This window comes from Mandrillus leucophaeus, unplaced genomic scaffold, assembly GCF_000951045.1.
Source record: "Mandrillus leucophaeus isolate KB7577 unplaced genomic scaffold, Mleu.le_1.0 Scaffold370, whole genome shotgun sequence".
In the NCBI taxonomy this organism is placed as follows: Eukaryota; Metazoa; Chordata; class Mammalia; order Primates; family Cercopithecidae; genus Mandrillus; species Mandrillus leucophaeus.
The window spans coordinates 622,379-645,982 of NW_012103921.1; the positions used below are offsets into that span (position 1 = coordinate 622,379).

Sequence of the window (23,604 nt, forward strand, 5' to 3'; positions counted from 1 at the left end):
AAAAAAAAAAAAAGAAAAAAGAAAAACTGTAAGTAAGTGAATTACCCTGATCTTCAGTATTATCCGATATTTTAAATAGAATAAATTTTGTACTCATTACACCCCCGCCATGGGAACATATTTTTCATTTTATAATTAAAATCAAGGCAATGTTGGCACATGTGCATGTCTGCATGTCTTCTGTAAAGCAGGATAATCTGTTTTTCTTTTGTGATTAAGCTGAAACTTCTGGAAAATAAGCTGTGCTTGGAATCAGCACTTTGAATTCACATTTTTTAACCTATTATTTGTCCAGCTATAAAGTAATAATTCTGTTTACTTCTAATTGTACATGTTTTGGAGGAAGATTGTTAAGTGAAAGCTACCTACTGTTGAGTTTATTAAAATAACTAATAGAGCTTATATGTTATGATTGTTTTAAATGTAAATATAATCAGCTTTCCTCTTGGTTAGGCAAACTGGACATAAGAAAAAGCTGAATACCTACATTGGCTTCTCAGAAATTTTGGATATGGAGCCTTATGTGGAACATAAAGGTAATATTTTTACTGAGAAGTAAACATTATAATGCTTAGAGACTCTAACTTGTGATTGGCTTGTGATGAATATAGAATAACAGTCAATTGCCAGTTTTTGTTTGCTAATCTCTGGGAATTTCTGTCTAGGAACAAAGACTTTTTTAGGAGAGCCAAGATGTTAATTCCATTTTGTGAGAGTAGGTACATAGCAAAGATGAGGTGGTTCATGGATATGTACAGAATTAAGGGTATAAAAATAATTTGTAAAAAATGAATACTGTTTCTGAACCCACACTTGCCACCTTAGTTTCAATACTATTATTTGTCATTTCTCAAAACTAACAGTCTCCAAGTTGCCTCTATTCACTTTTTAAAAAATGTTGTCCCGGAAACATTAGGTGGCGTAATTCCAGTATTTATGCTTTCATTTTTCATATCTGCAACCAATGGTATGCCCTAGGATGCTATCATTGTTTTAACAAGAAATAAGTACTGCTTTTTTCTTTTGGTAGTCTTCATCCTACCAAACAGGATGAGTCTTACTAGAGAAAGAACTGTTTCACTTCCCTTTAAGGTTGATTGTAGTACTTATGAAATATTATGTATGTATGTATGTGTGTATATATTTTTGAGACAGAGTCTTGCTCTGTTGCCTAGGCTGGAGTGCAGTGGCACGATCTTGGCTCACTGTACCCTCAGCCTCCCTTGTAGCTGGGATTACAGGTGTGTGCCACCAGGCCCAGCTAATTTTTGTACTTTAGGGTTTTGCCGTGTTGGCCAGGCTGGTCTCAAACTCGTGGCCTCAAGTGGTACACCTGCCCCGACCTCCCTAAGTGCTGGGATTACAGGCGTGAGCCACTGCCCTGGCCTCAAATTTTTAATGTAGAAATAATTTTATAAATAATTTTATAAATTTTATAAACTGTCTCTTTCCAAAAAAAGAAAAAATTTCTAGAGGCAGCTTACAATGGAAGCAAGCTGTAAAAACCTTTAAGAGACATGATTGGGAAGGTTGGGGAGGAAAGTGCTAAATAGATACGTAAGCTTTCAAATGTATGATACTCTTCAGTACTGTACTTTAAAATTTGTATCTCTAGGGAACAAGGAAACTGTTTTCAACTTTGCTTTTGGACTTCAAAGTTAGATTGTTATATTTTGTTGAATAAATAAACTTAGCTCTATTTTACTTTATATAGTAGTTTGCTGCTTGCCTCCTTTGTTCAGGTAATTGAAATTGAGGAAAATCTAATGGGTTAGTGGCTTCCCAGTCCAGAAACTTAGGAGATGTGAAATGAGCACTTTGCTTGACTCAACTGGATGAGTTTGAATTGTTACTATTAATAGTTATTAAGTTTATTATATAGTTGTCCAGTTTATGCTATAAAGAAAATATTTATCAAAAGGACGTGTCAGATCAAAACCTGTGGAAATATTTAATTTTGGTATGTTGGTTTACTAAATATAGTGCTTTTTATTTTTTATTAATTTGTTTTCGAGATGGGGTCTGGCCCTGTCACCCAGGCTAAATTGCAGTGATGTGATCACTGCTCATCACAGATTCAGCCTCCTGGGCTTAACCTGGAACAACAGGCATATTCCACCATGCCCAGCTAATTTTTAATTTTTTTTTTTAAAGACAGGGTCTTGAACTCGGCTCTAGTGATCCTCCTACCTCAACCTCCCGAAAGTGCTGGGATTACAGGCATGAGCCACCATGTTTGTCTCCTTAATTTTTGAATAAATAAGTAAATAAATAAATATTATCTTCTCATTTTAGAATTGTTAATTAGGGCTGGTAAAAGCAATCTAGTGGTTTATAGTTATAGGCTTGTCTTTTACACGCTGTTGTAATACTTGCTCTGCCTTATATAGGTAGAAAACTAAAAACAGTTAACTTTTGTTAATTGCTTGGAGTTTGTTCTAGATAATTTGGGAGATTCAGAAAGCATAAAGAAATACAAACCATGGCCGGGCGCGGTGGCTCAAGCCTGTAATCCCAGCACTTTGGGAGGCCGAGACGGGCAGATCACGAGGTCAGGAGATTGAGACCATCCTGGCTAACAGGGTGAAACCCCGTCTCTACTAAAAAAATACAAAAAACTAGCCGGGCGAGGTGGCGGGCACCTGTAGTCTCAGCTACTCGGGAGGCTGAGGCAGGAGAATGGCGTAAACCCGGGAGGCGGAGCTTGCAGTGAGCTGAGATTCTGCCACTGCACTCCAGCCTGGGCGACAGAGCGAGACCCTGTCTCAAAAAAAAAAAAAAAAAAAAAAAAGAAATACAAACCATGTGTAATTCTGTCATCCAGATAATTAGTATTTATATTTTCCCATACCCACATATAACCACACAAAGCTGTACACACATAGCTACACAAAGATCAGAAGATGGATCTAAAAGATGATCTGTTGTTAAAAGGAGAATCCACCTGTTTATTTAAATGGTGAGCCTGCAGATATGCAGACATCTGTAGAATGAGGGATTCTCATTTTCAAACATTAGCCCCTGACTCTCCGACTCAAGTCTTGCCATGTTCCTTGGGGATTTAAAAACTTATCTTTTTTTTTTTTTTTTTTTTAATTTTGAGATAGAGTTTCACTCTATTGCCCAGGCTGTAGTGCAGTGGCATGATCTCGGCTCACTGCACCCTCCATCTCCTGGGTTCAAGCAATTCTCCTGCCTCAGCTTCCCTAGTAGCTAGGATTACAGACGCCTGCCACCATGCCTGGCTAATTTTTTATATTTTCAGTAGAGACGGGGTTTCACTATGTTGGCCAGACTTGTCTTGAACTCCTGACCTTAAGTGATCTGCCTGCCTTGGCCTCCCAAAGTGCTGGGATTATAGGTGTGACCCACCGTCCCTGGCCTAAAAACTATGTTAATTCTGAAGTTTTTCTTTTTCTTTTTTCCTTTTTCTTTTTTTTTTTTGAGACAGAGTCTTGCGTCACCCAGGCTGGAGTACAGAGGTGCGATTTCGACTCACTGCAACCTCCACCTCCTAGGTTCAAGCAATTCTCCCTGTCTCAATCTCCCGAGTAAGCTGGGATTACAGGTGCCCGCCATCATACTCAGCTTATTTTTGTATTTTTACTAGAGACGGGATTCGCCATATTGGCCAGGCTGGTCTCGAGAACTCCCAGCCTCAGGTGATCTGCCTGCCTTGGCCTCCCCAAGTGGTGGAATTACAGGTGTGAGCCACCACGCCTGGCCTTCATTTTAAAGTTGATGAGTTTAATGAATTGATGAATATAAATCCAGGTTATCTGCAAGAATTAAAATGTCAAAAATTTTAATGCTGTCTGTTGGTAATAAAGTTACAGCTACTGCTAATACCTGTGGATTACTGTCTTCATTAATGATATAGGGAATATTATTAAGATTCCTTTGTATACGCTCCTTCCAGCTGACCCAATAGCAACTTCTCTTTTTCAGTGATCTTGCATTCCACCCTTGTTCGCCCTTACTCAGTGCCTTACCTTGCCTTGTCCTTCCATAGTTGAAATTTCATGTATCTCAGCATATTTTAGTTTTTTCTTTTCAAAATTTGAAATATATCATATTCCTAAAAGTTCAACATGCAAAAATGCATGGCTTAGTGAATTATGAATTCTGCGTACTCCCCAGATCAAGAAAGAAGAACATTTCTGGAACCCCAGAAGCCTCCTTTTGTGCCCCTCCCAGTTGCACAGTTAAAACCACCTTCCTCCCCTTAAGTGTAACCATTTATCTGACTTTCATGTGGAACGCTTCTTTTATTTTTTTCTTCTTTAGCATTTTACTGTAGCATGCATCCCTAAACATAGCTTACTCTTTTTTCTCCTGGGATATTGCCAGCCATAGCATAACCCATAATTAAATCTTACTGTGCTGCCCCTGCTTCTTTACCTGGCTTATTGAAGGTAGTGGGAGAAGAACCCCACTGGTGACTCCTCCAGATCCTGCTGAGTCTGTGATAGTTAACAACCTTATCAAACTTTGTTCCTCCCAGACCCTGCAATGTCTTTGGACACTGCTACCTTCTGTGTTTTCAGCTGAGGTTTCATCCGTTGGACACTCTTGTGTTTGTGAGAACTAGGTCCCGCTGAGGTTTCTGGGACCCAATGTACTCCCATACTCTGGAGGCTGATGCATTTCTAGAGAATCCTGGGCTTTGGCTCCTCTTCAGCCTCCTTTTCTTTTCTCGTCCTCTCTTCCTTACCCATTGTCTTGCAAAACGAGGTGCTTTTAACCAATTAGGGTCTATAGAGCCACAAAAAGAAATGTATCACCGTTCTCAGCTACTGATCTATTTAAAGTGAGTTGTCATCAATATTTGTTCACAAATGTATTAAAGGTATCCAGAATATTAAAAAAAATTTTTTTAACCACTTTAAACATTAAAAACACCCAGTTTTTATAATCCACTACTGACAGTGTTGGAATATTGTTCAGGACGATCTCTCTACCTGAGTTGGTTGTTGCAGTGTTGTTTTGTTTCTTCTGTCCGTGGTTGTCTTTGACTGCATGCTGCTTATTGCACATAGAGAATTATTTATGGGGATTCCCCTAGGGCTAGGATACATGCCATCTCCTCTGCAAAGCCCTTAGGTTTATTTCTGTCAGGCATTTGGGGCCTCTGCTGGTTAAGTATGATCACAGAGTTCAAGACTTGAGGTTCCCTGGCTTACACAGACTGGAAGAACTTGGTATGGGCAATCTAAGACCATGACATTTCCCCTTCCTTTTTATTTCTGCTGCTCTGTTCAGGACTCAGGAGTTTTTCTTTCTTTTTTTCTTTTTTCTTTTTTTTTTGGAGACAGAGTCTCACTCCGTCACCCAGGCTGGAGTGCAGTTGTGCAATCTTGGCTCACCTCAACCTCCGCCTCCTGGGTTCAAGCGATTCTCATGCCTCAGCCTCTCGAGTAGCTGGGATTACAGGTGTGCACCACCCATGCATGGCTAATTTTTGTATTTTTAGTAGAGACAAGGTTTCACCGTGTTGGCCAGTCTGGTCTCGAACTCCTGACCTCAGGTGATCCACCTGTCTCGGCCTCCGAAAGTGCTGGGATTACAGGCACAAATGAGCCACTGTGCCCAGTCAGGAGTTCTTATGGTTCCCTGAGGTTAGGAAGATAGGCTTTTTCTGGCTCACCTTCACATGAAGTAACGGGGAGGGTGCATGCAGTAGAAAGAACAGTGGGGGGTGATTCCAGGTAAGCCCTAAAATTGGAGTATGAAAATGCCCCCTAAGGCAGCCTGGGCCAGCTAATACTAATAATTAACCTAGAAAATATAACATGTATTCTTAACTCTCCAGATAACATCTTTACCCTCAACGATCTCAAAACATTAAGCAATCGACACTCCCCTAAATTATTTTTAAGATGGTCTTGCTCTGTCATCCAGGCTGGAGTGCAGTGTGGCATGATCACGGCTCACTGCAGCCTTGACCTCTCAGACTCAAGCGATCCTCCCACCTCAGCCTCCTGAGTAGCTGGGACCACAGGTGTATAGTACCATGCCTGGTTGATTTTTTTAAGTTTTTATAGACTGGGTCTCTCTATGTTGCCCAGGCTGGTTTTAAACTTACAGCCTTAAGCAATCCTTTTGCCTTGGCTCACAAAGTCCCGGGATTACAGGCGTGAACCACCACACCTGGCCTATTTTTCATATGTATTTTAGTTCTACCTTTTTTAAAAAAGAAACTTACAGACTATCTTGTATAGGAATCCTGGTGTTGACCCACCTCCTTTGTTTATCATTCTTTGCATTCTGGACCTTCCATCTGGAAGAGTTTTAAAATACTGAATTAGAGCTTATAAAATTCTTTTAGTAAGGGTCTATGGGTGAAAGATTCTTTTCACATATTATTGTCTGAAAGTGTCTATTTTGTCCTTGTGGAATTCATTTTCTCTAATCATGAATGGTTACTTTTACTCATTGACGATATCATTGAAGAAGATAGCATTCTGTTGCCTTGGGGCATCCGTTGCTGTCGAAAAGTTGGTTGCAGTCTAATTCTTGTTTCTACAAGAGGCCTGTTTTATTTTGTCTAATTTTAAGACCTCTTCTTTGGTTTTGGTGGCTTGCAGTGTCACTGTGACCAATTTTGGTTTGTTTTTAAATTTTGATTCTTTAAAAATCTTTCTGGTTTTCTAGTAGGAAAGCCTGCTAGACAAATTCTAAAAGAGCTGTTAACACTTGGTTTGATTTTTAATTGATTTATTCTTCTCACCTAGGGCATCTGAAAATTTTCCAACTATTACCTCTGAATGCTTTTTCTCTTTTCCCTTTCCTTCTGGAATGCCAGTTAGATATGTGTTAGATTTTCTTACTCTGTGCTGCACGACGCTCAACTCTTCATTGCTTTGTCCTGCATTCTGCATAATTTCTTCAGCTCCACCTTGCACTTTATTCATTTGCTGTTCAGGTGAACCTGATCTGAGGTTAAACCATTTTATAGAGTTTTGACTGTCGGTGACTATGATTTCCATTTCTTGGAGTTTGATTTGGTTCTTTATCATTTGATTTTCATTTTCTGTAGTCTCTATTCCTCTTAATCTCATCATTTACTTCTTTAAATATATTTAAAATTTTATTTATGTATTTGCTGTTTCCACTGACTGAGGTGAAAATCTTCATCAGTTTGATTTTGCTGCTGTTTGCTACCTCGCAGTTAGAGTGACTTGTGTTATGTGACGTGTGTGTGTGTTGACGGAACTCATTTCTTAGGACTTGGACTCAACTCATTTCTTAGGACTTGGACTCATTTCTTAGGACTTAGGACTCATTTCTTAGGACTTGGTCCCAGGACCACATCAAACACAACTCTTGGCGTGGGGTTTTTCTGACTTCATAGGCAGTGTGAATTCATAGTAAAGAAATCTTTTTGAGGGCTGGCTTCTTATGAAGTTGTAATGGAGATTTCCTTTTGGTTTTTGATTTTTACCCCTAGGTCCCAAAGTATAAGTTTTCATGACTTGCCGTCAGTTTTTGCCAAAGCATTTATCTTCTCTTCTATAAACAATAGCCTTTTCATTTGACATTCGTGCCTCCCTGGTTTGTGTAAGTTTTAATTTTTGTAACACATCAGAGAGTATGAACAGCCGATTCTTGGGACGCATGTGGCCTCGCTAGTCTGTGCTGAAGAGCACAGTATGTAGTAGAGTAGCTTATACTCCCTGAGTGCCCAGGAGGCCATAGTTTTTCAAAAATCCATGTATTTTGCAGAGGCTTGGAGAGTTAATACAGTGTGCTTAGAGTGTGGTTAAGAGAGTTAAGGGAGTGTAAATATACATTATTTTGTAAAAGTAATTTGTAAAAATTTTAGGTGACATGTTTTTAGTTATACCACATGTATAAAGATTCGTAAACATTACAATTCAGGCTCAGGATATAAGAAATACTGTTATCCAATGTTTCTTTTACTTTCTCCCTTTCTCTCCAGGTGGGTCCTATGTGTATGAACTCAGTGCAGTCCTCATACACAGAGGAGTGAGTGCTTATTCTGGCCACTACATCGCCCATGTGAAAGATCCACAGTCTGGTGAATGGTATAAATTTAATGATGAAGACATAGAAAAGATGGAGGGAAAGAAATTGCAACTAGGGATTGAGGAAGATCTAGGTAAAACCTTTAAGTTGTGAGTGCCCTTTTAAAATATAAATTTATTTAGTAGAAATATTTGTGATAAATTATTATGGCTCAAGATTATTATGTTACAGACTCTCAAGGATATTTGCATTTCTTAAACACATGTAAAATCACTGAACATCTTGTATTAGCAATGCTTGTTTTTCAGTTTTGTGTTCTTTTCGAGTCCGTGTCTTACTCTGTTGCCCAGGCTGGAATACAGTGGTACAGTCACGGTTGACTGCAGCCTAAACCTCCTAGGCTCAAGTGATCTTCCCACCTCAGCCTTCCTAGTAGCTGGGCCTGCAGATTTGTGCTACTACACCTGGCAAAGTTTTTTTTTTTTTTGTGACAGAGTCTTACTCTGTCATTAAGGCTGGAGTGCAGTAACACCATCTCGGCTCACTGCAACCTCTGCCTCCTGGGTTCAAGCAGTTCTCATGACTCAGCCCCCTGAGTAGCTGGGATTACAGGCATGTGCCACAATGCTCAGCTAATTCTTTTTCCTTTTCCTTTTCTTTCCTGTTTTTTTTGGTCACTCTTGCTGCCTTCTTGTCCAGGCTGGAGTGCAATGGGAAGATCTCGGCCCACTGTAGCCTCTACCTTTCGAGTTCAAGAGATTCTCCTGCCTCAGCCTCCCAAGTAGCTGGGATTACAGGCATGTGTCACCACGCCTGGCTAATTTTGTATTTTTAATAGAGACACGGTTTCCCCATGTTGGTCAGGCTGGTCTTGAACTCCTGACCTCAGGTGACCCACCTGCCTCGGCCCCCTAAGGTGCTGGGATTACAGGCATAAGCCACTGCACCTGGCCTTAATTTTTTCTATTTTTAGTAGAGATGGGGCTTCATTGTGTTGGCCACGCTGGTCTTGAGTTCCTGGCCTCCAGTGATCTGCCCACCTTGAACTCCCAAAGGGCTGGGATTACAGGCGTGAACCACCATGCCCGGCCAACCTGGAAAAAATGTTTAAAACAATTTTTTTGTAGAGACGGGGTCTCACCTGGTTGCCCAGGCTAGTCTCGAACTCCTGAGTTTAACAATCCTCCCGTCTTGGCCTCCCAAAGTGTTGGGATTATAAGGCATGAGCCACCACGCCCAGCCAACAATGCTTGCTTTTTAAAATTTTAGTTAAAAAAGTTTACAATTATTTTTTTCCAGAGATGGTTTTCATAGTGTCATGTTTTCAGTAAAGCTTGAAGGCAAATGATCAGTTTTTAATTACCAGGCTTATTTAAGTGGGTAGGGGAGGATCATAGGTATTAAATTAATGATGATGAATAGTAGATTTAATGTAGTAGGATTAGTAGTTGTTTTCCTTGGGTCAGGAAATTTATTTTGGGGAACTAACTGTAGCAGGTAAACTTTGTTTTTCCTTCCTTTAAGTATCTTACCCAAATCCTTGAGCAGTGCTTCTGTGGAGAATGAGCTGGTTGCTACTGTGTAGTGGTGAGGTCTGCCATAAAGAGTACTTCTTGAAATAGTGGTGAGGTCTGCCATAAAGAGTACTTCTTGAAATAGTATCCTAGTATATACTTTCATCACCTCAGTTGTCTTGGGCCTAAGTACCCATTTATTTTCCAAAGGAATGGACAGTTTTTCTACCTGGAGCCGTCTCCTGAGCTGTTTATCACTTTCTTCCCATTGTCTGTCAGACAGGTATAGGCAATTGTCCAAGGGCACAGGCTTTGTTCTGGAAATCCAACACACAGCATAGTGAGATGACGCATGCAGACTCACAACTGTGGTCATCATTTCACAAGAAAGTGCTAAACAGCTTTGGATGAGGTTCAGACTATGGTATCTGAATCAGAGAAAAGAAATGGGAGTGTGTGTGTGTCTCCTGCCACTGTTTTTTCTTAGTGGGTCAGAGACATTTATTCAAGGTGTCCAGTAGGCAGAAGCGTAGCAGTTGAGATTTGCTTTCAAGACACATGCATCATCTCTACAGATAATAGATTGTTAACTCCATTCATGTAGCTTGGAGAAGTCATTCTTTCACTTTTAAATTTTATTTTCTTTACTTTTATTTATATATATTTTTTGAGACAGAGTCTTGCTTTGTTGCCCAGGCTGGAGTACTGCGGCATGAACATGGCTCACTGGAGCCTGGAACTCCTGGGCTCAAATAATCCTCCTGCCTCAGCTTCCCAAGTAACTGAGACCACAGGTGTGATCCACCACACCTGGCTAATATTGTGATTTTTTTTTTTATAGAGACAGGGTCTCCCCGGGTTGCCCAGGTTGCTTTTGAATTCCTGCCCTCAGACAATCCTCCCACTTGGCCTCCCAAAAGTGTTGGCATTACAGGCATGAGCTTCCGTGCCCAACCTGTTTTCTACTTTTAAATAATATTTCTGTGTTTACAGAATTTCAGCAATCTCACTCCCATTTTACCTAAGTAAAACTCAAATTCTAAACATTTGCTTATACAGTATGTGTTTTCATTATGACATTCCTACTAGGAACAGAATTGAGATAGCACATTAATTGGGTTGAGCGAGGTGGCTTACACCTGTAATCCTAGCACTTTTAAGAGGCTGAGATAGGAGGATGCTTGAGCCCAGGAGATCAAGGCTTCAGTGAGCCATGATTGCACCACTGCACTGCAGCCTGGGCCACGGAGTGAGACCTTGTCTGGAAGAAAAAAAAAAAAAAGAACTTTAAATTGTGAAAAGTTATGTCTTGGTTTTGACTGTTTTTTATTGTTTTTTTTTTTTCTTTTTTTTTTTAAAATCTGTCTACATTCTAGGATTAAAAGCATTGTTAAGGCTGTCTTAAATATGGGTAGTCCTAAATTTTGAAACAGTTCAAGAAAACACTAAACACCCACTGGCATGTCATTCCAGTGTTTTCATAACTCATTATTTTATGCAGCATATAATTTAGCTTTCATCTTTTAAATCAAAAATAGAAAATATTTTTAAATTTCATTAGACATTCATTGTTATGTTGTATCCTGAAGTTTTATGAATCATTTTATATTCCATCTTATACAAAATCATGAACATCTTAAATCTTGGGTACTTTTTTTTTGAGATGGAGTCTCCGTCAGCCAGGCTGGAGTGCAATGGCCCGATCTCAGCTTACTGCAATCTCCACCTCCCGGGTTCAAACGATTCTCTTGCTTCAGCCTCCTGAGTACCTAGGATTACAGGCGCATGCCACCACGCCTGATCAATTTTTTGTATTTTTAGTAGAGACAGGGTTTCACCATATTGGCCAGACTGGTTTCAAACTCCTGACCTCAAGGGATCCGCCTGTCTTGGCCTCCCAAAGTGCTAGGATTACAGGTGTGAGCCACCGCGCCCAGCCTGTTACTCTTAATTAGGAATGGATGACTAATCTCCTCTTACCTGTACATGTTACTGGTATTTTAATTCCCTGTGACAGTACAGTGATCTTCCAACCTTTTTTGTTCACATGTTGTCTGTAATACTGTTGAACATCCAAGCATGGGTGCAAGGGAAAACAAAAAAAAATTGAACAACTTTTTTTTTCTTTGCACATTTTAAAATCTAACAAATTTCATCATAAATTTTAAGCAGCTCCAAATGCTGTAATTTATGACATAATAAACACCAAAACTTAAATTGTAACATCACTCTTTTATTAATGTCCAGATGACATTAAATACCATAGAGATTTTATGTCCACCAACATCCTTTTCAAGGATAACTGAACAGGTCTTATTTTATAGTAGGCATTTTTAACAATTCAGTTTTCTTCTGTACTACTATTTCCATTACATTTACCCTACAGAATTTTATTCTAATGGAATATAGTAAGTTTTTTGTGACTATAAAGCTCTGAATACTTAAAAAGTACTTCTGGATAGAGTGCTGTTTTTAAAATTATGACTATTACTACATAATTGATAAAACTCATAAAAGTATGTTATAAATTTTATTAAACAGTAAAACTTCTCTGTAAATGTATTTTTTTTTTTGGTAAATATATCTTAATGTGATAGATGAGTCCTTTTTCTGTCACTGGCTGAGAGGTTATATCTTTCTTTTGTGACATGGGAGTCAAATGATTGTGAAAAGAAAGGTAGAAACCATCATGGGACCTCAGTGTTGAGGCAGATCCATTTTAGAAAAGCACATGGTGAATTGAGGATCTGGTAACTGGATTTCCTTAGAACTGCCCATAACCTTTTTTGTTCTTTTTGAGACGGAGTCTCACTCTGTCGCCCAGGCTGGAGTGCAGTGGTGCTGTCTTGGCCCACCACAACCTCTGCCTCCTGAGTTCAAGCAGTTCTCCTGCCTCAGCCTCCCAAGTAGCTAGGATTATAGGTGCACATCACCATGCCTGGCTAATTATTTGTATTTTTAGTAGAGACGGGGTTTCACCACATTGACCAGGCTGGTTTCGAATTCCTGATCTCAAATGATCTGCCGCCATAACCTCTTACGTCTCAGAAAGTTACCTGGAACACTGAAACCCAATTTGAAAATCGTTTTCATGTGCTGTAGTTGCCATCTGAAACACTTCATGTTTTCCACTTGCTGTTTATTTTATAGAGATTAGTGGCTAATGTTTCTGGTTGTTAGCATTTCATTCCTTTTGTTTTTTCTTTTTTGAGACTGAGTCTTACTCTGTCACCCAGGCTGCAGTGCAGTGGTGTGATCTTGGCTCACTGCAACGTCTGCCTCCTGGATTCAAGTGATTCTGCTGCCTCAGCCTCCTGAGTAGCTGGGATTACAGATCCCAGGCTAATTTTTGTAGTTTTAGTAGATATGGGCTTTTACCATGTTGGCCAGGCTGGCCTCGAACTCCTGACCTCTGGTAATCCACCTGCCCCGGCCTCCCAAAGTGCTGGGATTACAGGCGTGAGCCACCACACCTGGCCCATTTCATTTCATTTTTAAAAATGATGCTATTTTAGGCTGAGTGGGGTAGCTCACGCCTGTAATCCCAGCACTTTGGGAAGCCGAGGAGGGAGGATCACCTGAGGTCAGGAGTTTGAGACTAGCCTGGCCAACATGGTAAATTCTCGTCTCTACTAAAAATGCAAAAATTAGCTGGGCGTGGTGACACATGCCTGTAATCCTAGCTACTGGGGAGGCTGAGGCAGGAGAATCACTTGAACTGGGAGGCAGAGGTTGCAGTACACCGAGACTGTGCCATTCCACTCCAGCCTGGGAGACGAGTGAAATTCTGTCTCAAGAAAAGAAAATATGCTATTTTATTTCTTTGGGCAATTAAATTAAGTCTAGATTTATTTGTATTATTTTGACTAAATTGAAGAAAATCTGTTTACTAAAATGATTACTGAGCTAATTTTTATTTTTCAAACTGTACATATACATTTTATATTTGCTTTTATTAAAAAACAACATTAGGCCGAAGTGGACAGATCATGAGGTCAGATGATTGAGACCATCCTGGCTAACACAGTGAAACCCTGTCTCTACTAGAAATACAAAAAATTAGCTTGGCGTGGTGGCAGGTGCCTGTAGTCCCAGCTACTCAGGAGGCTGAGGCAGGAGAATGGCGTGAACCTGAGAGGCGGATCTTGCAGTGAGCCGAGATTGAGGCACTGGACTTTAGCCTGGGCGACAGAACGAGACTCCATCTCAAAAAAAAACCAAAAAACAAAAAAACCACACACACACAACATTAAAACAAATACTTGTGTACCAAGCAATCATTAAGAATAAAAATATTTCGGCCAGGTGCAGTGGCTCACGCCTGTAATCTCAGCACTTTGGGAGGCTGAGGCTGGCAGGTCGTGAGGTCAGTAGATCGAGACCACACTGGCCAACATAGTGAAACCCTGTCTCTACTAAAAATACAAAAATTAGCTGGGTGCGGTGTTTTTAGAGAGACGGTTTTCACCATGTTGGCCAGGTGTGAGCCACCGCGCCTGGCCTATTTTGATTTTTTAATTTAATTTAATTTAATTTAATTTAATTTAACTTTTTCTTTTTCCTGAGACAGAGTCTCGCTCTGTCACCCAGGCTGAAGTGCGTTGGTGTGATCTTGGCTCACTGCAACCTCCGTCTCCTGTGTTCAATCAATTCACTTGTGTCAGCCTCTCAAGTAGGTGGACTGCAGGTGCGCACCACCACACCCGCCTACTTTTTGTATTATTTGTAGAGACAGGGTTTCTCCATGTTGGCCAGGCTGGTCTTGAACTTCTGGCTTCAAGTGATCCGCCCATCTTGGCCTCCTAGAGTGCTATGATTACAAGCATGAGCCACTGTGCCTGGCTTCAGTTAAGTTTTGTAATTTAAGACTAACATAAAAATCAGCTTATGGCAATAGTGATTTTTGTTGTTGTTGTTCCAGGTTTGTTCCCCAGAAAAATGTATTTTCTTTTTACCTTTTAAAAATGTAATGTGGTTGGCAATAGTGGTAGTAAACTTTTTTAAATATTAGAAGCTAAAGAGCCTGCCAAATTTCTATGGCATTCGAATGTTTTAGATTGGTGTTAATGTCTCTTGGGTGTATGTTTTGGAAATTGTTTTCTATAGCCCTGCTAAAGAATAAACAAACTCTAGGCACTTAAGGTACCTTTTGATTTCTCTATCTCAGCAGAACCTTCTAAGTCTCAGACACGTAAACCCAAGTGTGGCAAAGGAACTCACTGCTCTCGAAATGCATATATGTTGGTTTATAGACTGCAAACTCAAGAAAAGCCCAACACTGCTGTTCAAGTTCCAGGTAAAGCAGTTTTCCAGGATTATATCAGGCAAATGTTTTAGAATGCCATACTCAAAGATTAATGATAACTAGTGGATTGCTTTTAGTTATTATGATGAATTGATTCCATAAGCTGAATGTTGGTGAAAGTAAATATCAATTGCAAATTTACTTTTAAAAAGTGAGCTTCTGAAATAAAGCAATGCAATTATTAAAAAATCAGAAAGTAATCAAAACATGTATTTAAAGTATAATTTGGTTTTAGTTTGTTCAGTTTATAGAGTATTTGTGAATTTTATTCATTTATCTGTAGATTTCCTAGACTTCATAATATAAAAGGTAGAGTTGCTGCTGCCCTGAAGACAGTCTTAGTCATTTTACTCAGCACTTTTCTAAGTTTGGTGGCATCATCTATTGTTTTTTATTTATTTATATTTTTTTGAGACAGAGTCTCACTCTACCCCCCGGACTGGAGTGCAGTGGTGCAGTCGTGGCTGACTACAACCTCTGCCTCCCAGGTTTAAGCAGTTCTGTGCGTCAGCCTCTGAGTAGCTGGGATTACAGGTGCATGCCACAACGCCCAGCTAATTTTTGTATTTTTAGTAGAGACGGGGTTTCACCATCTTGGCCAGGCTGGTCTTGAACTTCTGACCTCATGATCTACCCGCCTCGGCCTTCCAAAGTGCTGGGATTACAGGCATGAGCTACTGCGCCCTGCCTGGCATCATCTTTCTAAAGTGGTGATTTTGAGCCATTCAGTTGTTCTGGGAGGCTGATGATGTCATGGAGAGCTAAGTGGGGGGAATCAATTTAGTATTATTCCAGTGTCTGTCTTCAGTTTTACTTCTACCTTCAGATTGAAGGTTTCTAGCAGACAGGGAGACCATAGTTGGAATTTCTGACAATGTTTTAATCAGTATTTGATATGATTTAGAGATTAGCATGGTTCACTATATTTGAAAACAAGGATAAAGTTGTTTTTTGACTTTCTGTTTTGAATAGCCTTTCTTCAAGAGCTGGTAGATCGGGATAATTCCAAATTTGAGGAGTGGTGTATTGAAATGGCTGAGATGCGTAAGCAAAGTGTGGATAAAGGAAAAGCAAAACACGAAGAGGTTAAGGAGCTGTACCAAAGGTTACCTGCTGGAGCTGGTCTGTAAGATATTCTGGGACAGCACTGTTGCCATTAAGTGCCTTGTTTTTTTATGTTCACAAATGTATATGAAGAAACTTTCTCAAACTTACTCTTTCTAATAACCCACTAAAGCCAGCTTAAACACTCTAAAAGTACTTTGTAAACCGACAATAACTTGATGTGTAGCATTCCATATTATTTCATTACGTTGTACTTCTAAAACTGGGAAGCTGTTAATAAATTATAACATTTAGGTCAGCACTTTGCATCCATGAGTATTGTAGATATTTATATTTTGTGAGATATTAACTTGTTTAAGAAAAATCCGATTGGATTACTATGGAAAAAGCAACTTGCCTGTTCTGTTTCTTTGCATACTTTGTGACCTGACAGTTTTAACAGACATTCTATTATATGAGTAGTTTTTTTTTGATACTATTAGATTAACTTGAAGTTTAATACCAAATATTATGCTAAGAGGAGAAAAGCTTTCTGCTGACCCCTGATTTCTTAGAAATATCCTACATAATCCAGCTTATCCCTTTTCTGTATATGTTTATTCAGGTTTACCTGGTGTCTCAAAATGAAACCAAATTAAGCCTTTTTAAAGGCTGATGTGCCATTTGTATTAAATTATCTGTCATTTCAAAGACATGAATTTCCCAAGCCTAATTCCTACTTAAGGAAGAGAGACAATTTAGTCCTTACTTTAGAAAATAAATACTTAAGCATAATTGTACTTGTGGTTTGTCTTTTTAATATCTTAATTTTCCATTACTAGTATAACTTTAAACAAAATGTAAACAAAAATTGCTAAGTCTATAAGAATAGATTTTAACTGAATTTTAATTTGATTCTGACCCTTCTTTGTAATCTGTTACTTCAACTCTGTCCAAGGGTTGGGATTATCCTAAAGAATTAAACTGACCTTAATTTAACTGGAAATGATTTGGGAATGAACCCATGATTCAAATCTCTAAATTTGTAAGTCTTTGTTCAAAGGTGTCGGGACCTAGAAATCTATTTTCCAAACTTTATTCATGGTTTCCTGTGTCCACTGGACAAGAGAAAGGGACTTAACTGGATCTAAAGCGAAATACTCATTTGAACCACTCTTTAGAACTATGGAGTTCAAAGATGTTATGTGTCAAGTTAGCACTGTGCTTCCTTTGGCTGTTTTCATTCAGCGTACAGGCACCTTATGTTCTTAGAATATGCTTATGTTCTTAGAATATTTCTCTGTGTTATTTATACTTTTACCAATTATGAGCTATATAATTATTTTCCATTTGCAGTAAACTTATATTGTAGAAATTCCACATTGTAAAATTATGTAGAATCTCAAAGTTAATGAGCGTGGTTTTGTGCTGGCAAGAGAAATCTTTCGTTATGCATTTTCTAAATCTTATTTTTGTGTGTGAACATATTTAAAGAAAGATCACTTACCCTAAAATTTAAGCCTCAGTAGGAACATGCTTTTGGCCCTTTTTATTTCCATTGAAATATACTTAAATTTATCTCTAGGTAAAGTGTTTCAGATGTTTTTAATGCTGTAATTGTTCTAGACCATATAACTTTCCTAAGAAAATGTGTCATGTTCAAAATCCAGGTGTTTTTTTTTTTGTTTGTTTTTTGTTGGCTTTTTTTTTTTAAGAACTTTAAACCAAAATGTATATTTCCCTGTGGTAAATATTTTAATATTTTGCTTTCCTCATCAAATGCTGAGGTTTCATACAGTCCAGTATCTCCAGCTTGATAATGGGAGAGTTCTCCCTCATTTGGAGTTGATTATATCCATGGCCTTTGGAAAGCAAGCCTTGTAGTTTACTGAATCACAAATACTAGGGAATATATTTGAGGGGCCCACTCAGAGTCTTTTTCTAGTGCAGAAACATCTGTAGTGTAAAAACTTTGCCACCAGCAGAATCTGCCTTAACCATGAGACTTGTGCTCCACTTGTATTCTCAGGCAAGCTCTTGGCAGAGGTCAGTGCAACTCTTTATGATGATAGAGACTGAGAATGGAAAGAAAGACAGACTTCTGTGACCATAGTCACTCTTCCCTCATGGAGCCCACAGCGCACTAAAGTGAAATCTGGAAAACTTGCTCAGTTAGTAATAAGCATGGTATTAGATTAGAATTATAGGCCTGTTCTCTGCTTTCTGTCTTCCTCCTCTTACTATAAAACCATACATCGTTTTTCTAATTATTATATCTTTCATTAAATTTATATTGAACGATTCAAAAACCAAAACAACAAGCTTTCCTTGGAAGTTTTCTGTGAGATTGGAAAATGTTGTCTTTCCTTTGAGCCACGTTGTTGCTGGACAGTCAGGCCACAGTCACCCTAGGCTTTGAATTCCTACAGACGTACCCTGGCAAGGAGGGCTTTGTGCATTTTGAGCTTTCCTAGATTCCTTTCATTGTGAGGGCCGGGATTCTTAGGGTGTTTTCTTCAGTTGGCAGTAACAGATACTGCTGTCTGTCCGCTCCTCCCCAGCTGCTGGGGAGACTAGAATGCCTAGTGACTTATTCTTGAAGGTTGCGCTTTATCACAATCCTGTTTTTTCTCCTCTGATAGCCTTTGTATTACTTACCATTTTAATCTAATTGACTGTCCTTGGGAAAAGATTAGAGTATGCTAAGGCCTTTATTTTGCTCTCGGAAAGGGATCGTTTATTTTTGCATTCCCCAGATACCCAGCGTACTCTATCCCTGGCAGATTAAGCTTGATAAATGGCAAATAAAGTCGGGAGGCATTTTGAATGCAATTAGCCTTACCATGATATACTGTAAAGTGCTGCAGCTGTGTTACATATACTGCGTCTTAAGGTCTCCTCCTTTTTTTTTTTTTTTGAGATGGAGTTTTACTCTCGTTGCCCAGGCTGGAGTGCAGTGGTGCAATCTCAGCTCCCCACAACCTCTACCTCCCGGGTTCAAGTGATTCTTCTGTCTCAGCCTCCCAAGTAGCTGGGATTACAGTCATGCGCCACCATGCCCAGCTAATTTTTTGTATTTTTAGTAGAGATGGGGCTTCTCCCTGTTGGTCAGGCTGGTCTCGAACTCCACACCTCAGGTGATCCGCCCGCCTCAGCCTCCCGAAGTGCTAGGATTACAGGTGTGAGCCACCTTGCCCAGCCAAGGTCTCCTCTTTTATATAATAAGGTTATGTAAATGTGTCATTAACTTTTCCATATCTCTTTTCTTCCAAAAAGCTCAAAATGCTTCACATAGCTTATCTTTTATACTCAACAACATCCCCATGAGGTAGGTAGAAGGCAGGTATTATTACCTTCATTTTACAAATAAAAGACCGGAAACATAGAGAGTTTAAGTGACTCGCTCAGGTTCATTTTCTTGGTGGCAGAACTTGGATTAGACCGTGACCTCGACTCACAGTCCTGTGCTCTTCCTCTGGAGTCACTTTCGATTTGACCAGTCAGAAGACTCTTAGTCGATGATGTACAGTGCCAAATTTTGTTTTCATAAAAATTGAAATGGTTCGCTGTAAAATTAAAATGGGAGTTAGTTTTCTAGACATGTAACTCTCTGGGGAGTATAAAACTGGTCACAATGGGCTTCGTTGAAGTATCTGTCCCTCAGATCTCATCAGAAGGAGTATATAATACAAAAATATAAATTCAACCTCTGTATGTTTTCTTCTATGTTTTATGCTGGGACTCACTGGAGATCTTTGTAAGTAATCAAAGCTGGCCCTTTATCTTTGATTTTGGCTTTTAGGGAATTCTAGGGACTTCCTTTCCCCAAATTAAAACTCATTTTGAGGTGTTTGGTTTTGTCTTTTAATTTTTGCAACTTCAAAATTGATGACGACTCAGTTCTAGTGTACTTTATCCTGGAACTTGTTTAAAATAGGTTAGTTTCTTGAAATAAATAATAATATAATGAATAGATGATGACCTGGATTTGGGTGGGGGAATTAAATACCTTTTCAAAATTGCCATCAGTGTCATCTTGGATAAAGAAAGTTCAGTAGTTAAAAGGGTCTTCTGAAGTGTGGTCATAGTTGGTGAGGTTAATTTCTAACTTAGAGTTCAGTTTGGCTTCTCATTTTAATTTTCAGATGTATATCACATATATGTGAAAAGTAATGACAAAAATAATTTATGAAATAAACATAGTAGGGCATGAGGTTGTGTTATTTGTGAGGCAGCAATGGAGCATGACTTGTAGTCAGCAAACATGGGTGTCTTGATCAAAACTCTGCTGTGCTATTAGGCAAGACTCTATGTGGATGCCTCTTGTAGAATGTGGTTAATAATACCAGCCGATCTCATAGGGCACTGTGCAGACTCAGCATTACTGTGCAGAGCTCCTTGAACTCAGAGGAGTGGCACTTAACTGGAGCTTTGTGTCATAAAAACATCATCCCCCAGACAATGATTCTTCTGATTCTGCTAACTCTGGACAGAGTTTGCATTGTCTTTTGAAAGAAATGAATGTATCACTTAGTCCAAAAACTGTAAAAATACATAGGCTCTTTCCGATGCTTGCTTTCTCAGAGCCCTATGAGTTTGTCTCTCTGGAATGGCTGCAAAAGTGGTTGGATGAATCAACACCTACCAAACCTATTGATAATCACGCTTGCCTGTGTTCCCATGACAAGCTTCACCCGGATAAAATATCAATTATGAAGAGGATATCTGAATATGCAGCTGACATTTTCTATAGTAGATATGGAGGAGGTCCAAGACTAACTGGTAATTCAAGATGTCCTCTCTGTTTAAAAAAGAGCAGCTCATTAAATCTTCATCTTATGGTCTTTATGAGTGTGGCTTATGATGATTTGACCCAAACTATGCTAGATCAAATATTCCTTACACTTTGCAAAAAGAATTTGCTAAATAAAGTAGAAGTGAAGCAACTGATGCTATTCATAGAGGGTTGGTTGGGGTTTTTTGGTTCATTTTTCGATTTGTTTTGTTTTTAACCCCTCTCAAAGCAGACAAAATAAGACCCTTTTGAGAAAACTGTCTGGTACTTGAGGCCTTGTCTGGTTAATTACAAGTTTGTGCCTCCATGTTATGGTGACTTTTTTTTTTTTTTTTTTTTTTTTTTGAGATGGAATCTTGCTCTGTTACTCAGGCTGGAGTGCAGTGGCTCAATCTCAGCTCGCTGCAACCTCCGCCTCCTGGGTTCAAGTGATTCTAGAGCCTCCCGAGTAGCTGGGATTACAAGCGCACACCACCACACCCAGCTAATTTTTGTATTTTTAGTAGAGACGGGGTTTCAATGTGTTGGCCAGGCTGGTCTGAAAACTTCTGGGCTCAAGTGATCCACTTATCTTTCCCTCCCGAAGTTCTGGGATTACAGGCAGGAGCCACCACGCCCGCCTGTGGTGACTGCTACCAGTGTCTGAGCTGTAGATGGTTACTTAGTTTATGAATGGAAGCTGTTTGATTCTACCTTCAATATAGACCTATATATGTGACCACATTGTATCCATGGTTTTATTTTGTTCTGGCTGCCTTTCTGTTCTGCCTCCTTGAAACATTTTTCTTTTTACATGAGTAGCTACCAACATAATCCTCCCTCCAATTTTCAGATGAGACTGTAGGAAATTATATGACACCTCCCTCCCCAATACACTATTTCTGAAATTAAGTGCTGTTTTCTAATGGTATACAACTTACTGCATAAACCAGATATTTAACTACATGCTGCAGGCCTTCTGTTAAACACCACTGGAGTTTTGTTTCCTAAATTTCTGGGAATTTTTTGTTTTTGTTTTTTTGAGACAGTGTCTCACTCTGTTGCCCAGGCCAGAGTGCAGTGGTGCAGTCACAGCTCACTGCAGCTTTGACCTCCTCAGGCTCCCATCTCAGTCTTGCAAGTAGCTGGGACCACAGGCATGCACCACCATGCCTGGTTAAGTTTTGTACTTTTTGTAGAGATGGTGTTTCATCATATTGCCCAGACTGGTCTCAAACTCCTGGGCTCAAGTAATCGACCTGCCTCAGCCTCCCAAAGTGCTGGGATTACAAGAATGGGCCACCATATCTGGCCCTTTTTTTTTTTTTATTTTTATTTTTTATTTTCTCTGAGACAGAGTCTTATTCTGTTACCCCAGCTGGAGTACAGTGGTGGAATCATAGTGCACTGCAGCCTTGAACTTGTAGGCTTAAGCAGTCCTCCCACCTCAGCTTTCCAAGTAGCTAGGACTACAGGCACACACCACCATGCCTTGCTAATTTTTACATTTTTTTGTAGCGACAGGGTCTCACTGTGTTGCCCAGGCTGGTCTCAAACTCCTGTCCTCAAGCTATCCTCCCTGCCTGGCTTCTCAAAGCTCTTGGTGGTATGAGCCACTATACCTGCCACTGTTCTTAATTCACAATGAGTAAACCATGCAGTGGGAAAAGCGTTCACATTTTAGATGATTCCTAAAACTTCTTTGTGTTTTAAACCAGACCCTTCGTTTTGCTTTTCCTTTTAGTGTGCTTTGAAGATCACTTTCACGTGAAGATCATTATTTATAATTATCAGCTATATTTAACCCCTCCACCTTAGAACCTCAGTTATTTGATTATCATCTTATAAAAATTACATGTAAGCCTTGTCAGATACTGTATTTAGATACTTTTAACATAATATAACATTTTCTCTTTCATTTTTCTTTCTTTATTCAGATAACAGTGTTGCTGTCTTGGTATCTAATTGTCTTAGTAAAATAATTTAGGGTATATATCAGTTTGCCACATTGCCAACATTTGTGACTTTGGTTTAGAATGTGTCTGTTTGTGAAGTGCTAAAAACATTTTCCTAACAGGAAGTCTGTTTGAATGAAATATATTTCCTTTCATTCTTTCTTGCCTGTAGTGAAAGCCCTGTGTAAGGAATGTGTAGTAGAACGTTGTCGCGTATTGCGTCTGAAGAACCAACTAAATGAAGATTATAAAACTGTTAATAATCTGCTGAAAGCAGCAGTAAAGGGGTATGTTGCACAGCGTACATTGTTTATGATAAACTAAGAAATTTTCAAGAGGTCATAACCAAGCAGCTCGTTATTTATTGAAAATAGGAAGTTGGGATGTTTAGAAGAAGGGTGATAAAGTGAATGGCAGAGCCAGATCAAAAGTAAATTTTGCAACAACCGCCCCTGTGGCAATGATAAAGAAAGCTGCTGAGTCAGATAGCCTTTGCCACTGTATTCCATCCTACCATTTGATTGGTGTGATTGGCATGAAGGTAGGAAAAGCAGGATAATATTTAGAATGGAAACAAAATATTAGATCCCTGCAGTTCAATAGTGGACAGAGAAAATGACCAAAATTAGGAAGTAGGTTAAAAACAATTACATGTACAGTAGCTGATGTTGAGTGTTTGTAATTCACTTTAGTTGTTTTTACAGGCAAAGAAGGGAGGACAGTGTTTGGAAATATTACTTGTATGATTTAACATTCTCTCTGTTCCACAGCAATGATGGATTTTGGGTGGGGAAGTCCTCCTTGCGGAGCTGGCGCCAGCTAGCTCTTGAACAGCTAGATGAGCAAGATGGTGATGCAGAACAAAGCAACGGAAAGATGAATGGTAGCACCTTAAATAAAGGTAACAATTTAAACCTATATGTGAAATTATACCATGAAAATATAAGTGGGCTGGGCACAGTGGCTCATTCCTATAGTCCCAGCTACTTGGGAGGCTCAGACGGGCAGATCACTTGAGCCCAG

The 23,604-nt window shown here is 39.4% G+C and overlaps 1 protein-coding gene across 1 annotated transcript in view; it reads left to right on the forward strand.

The window, feature by feature from the left end:
• USP48 (ubiquitin specific peptidase 48) overlaps positions 1-23,604 on the forward strand; it is a 103,431-nt gene that overhangs the window by 37,336 nt on the left and 42,491 nt on the right. The window contains exons 8-14 of the mRNA XM_011990133.1: positions 454-536; positions 7,943-8,122; positions 14,671-14,799; positions 15,781-15,930; positions 20,437-20,634; positions 22,754-22,868; positions 23,352-23,482. Of these exons, the coding sequence (XP_011845523.1) occupies positions 454-536; positions 7,943-8,122; positions 14,671-14,799; positions 15,781-15,930; positions 20,437-20,634; positions 22,754-22,868; positions 23,352-23,482 (986 nt within the window). The remainder of the gene's footprint in view (positions 1-453; positions 537-7,942; positions 8,123-14,670; positions 14,800-15,780; positions 15,931-20,436; positions 20,635-22,753; positions 22,869-23,351; positions 23,483-23,604) is intronic.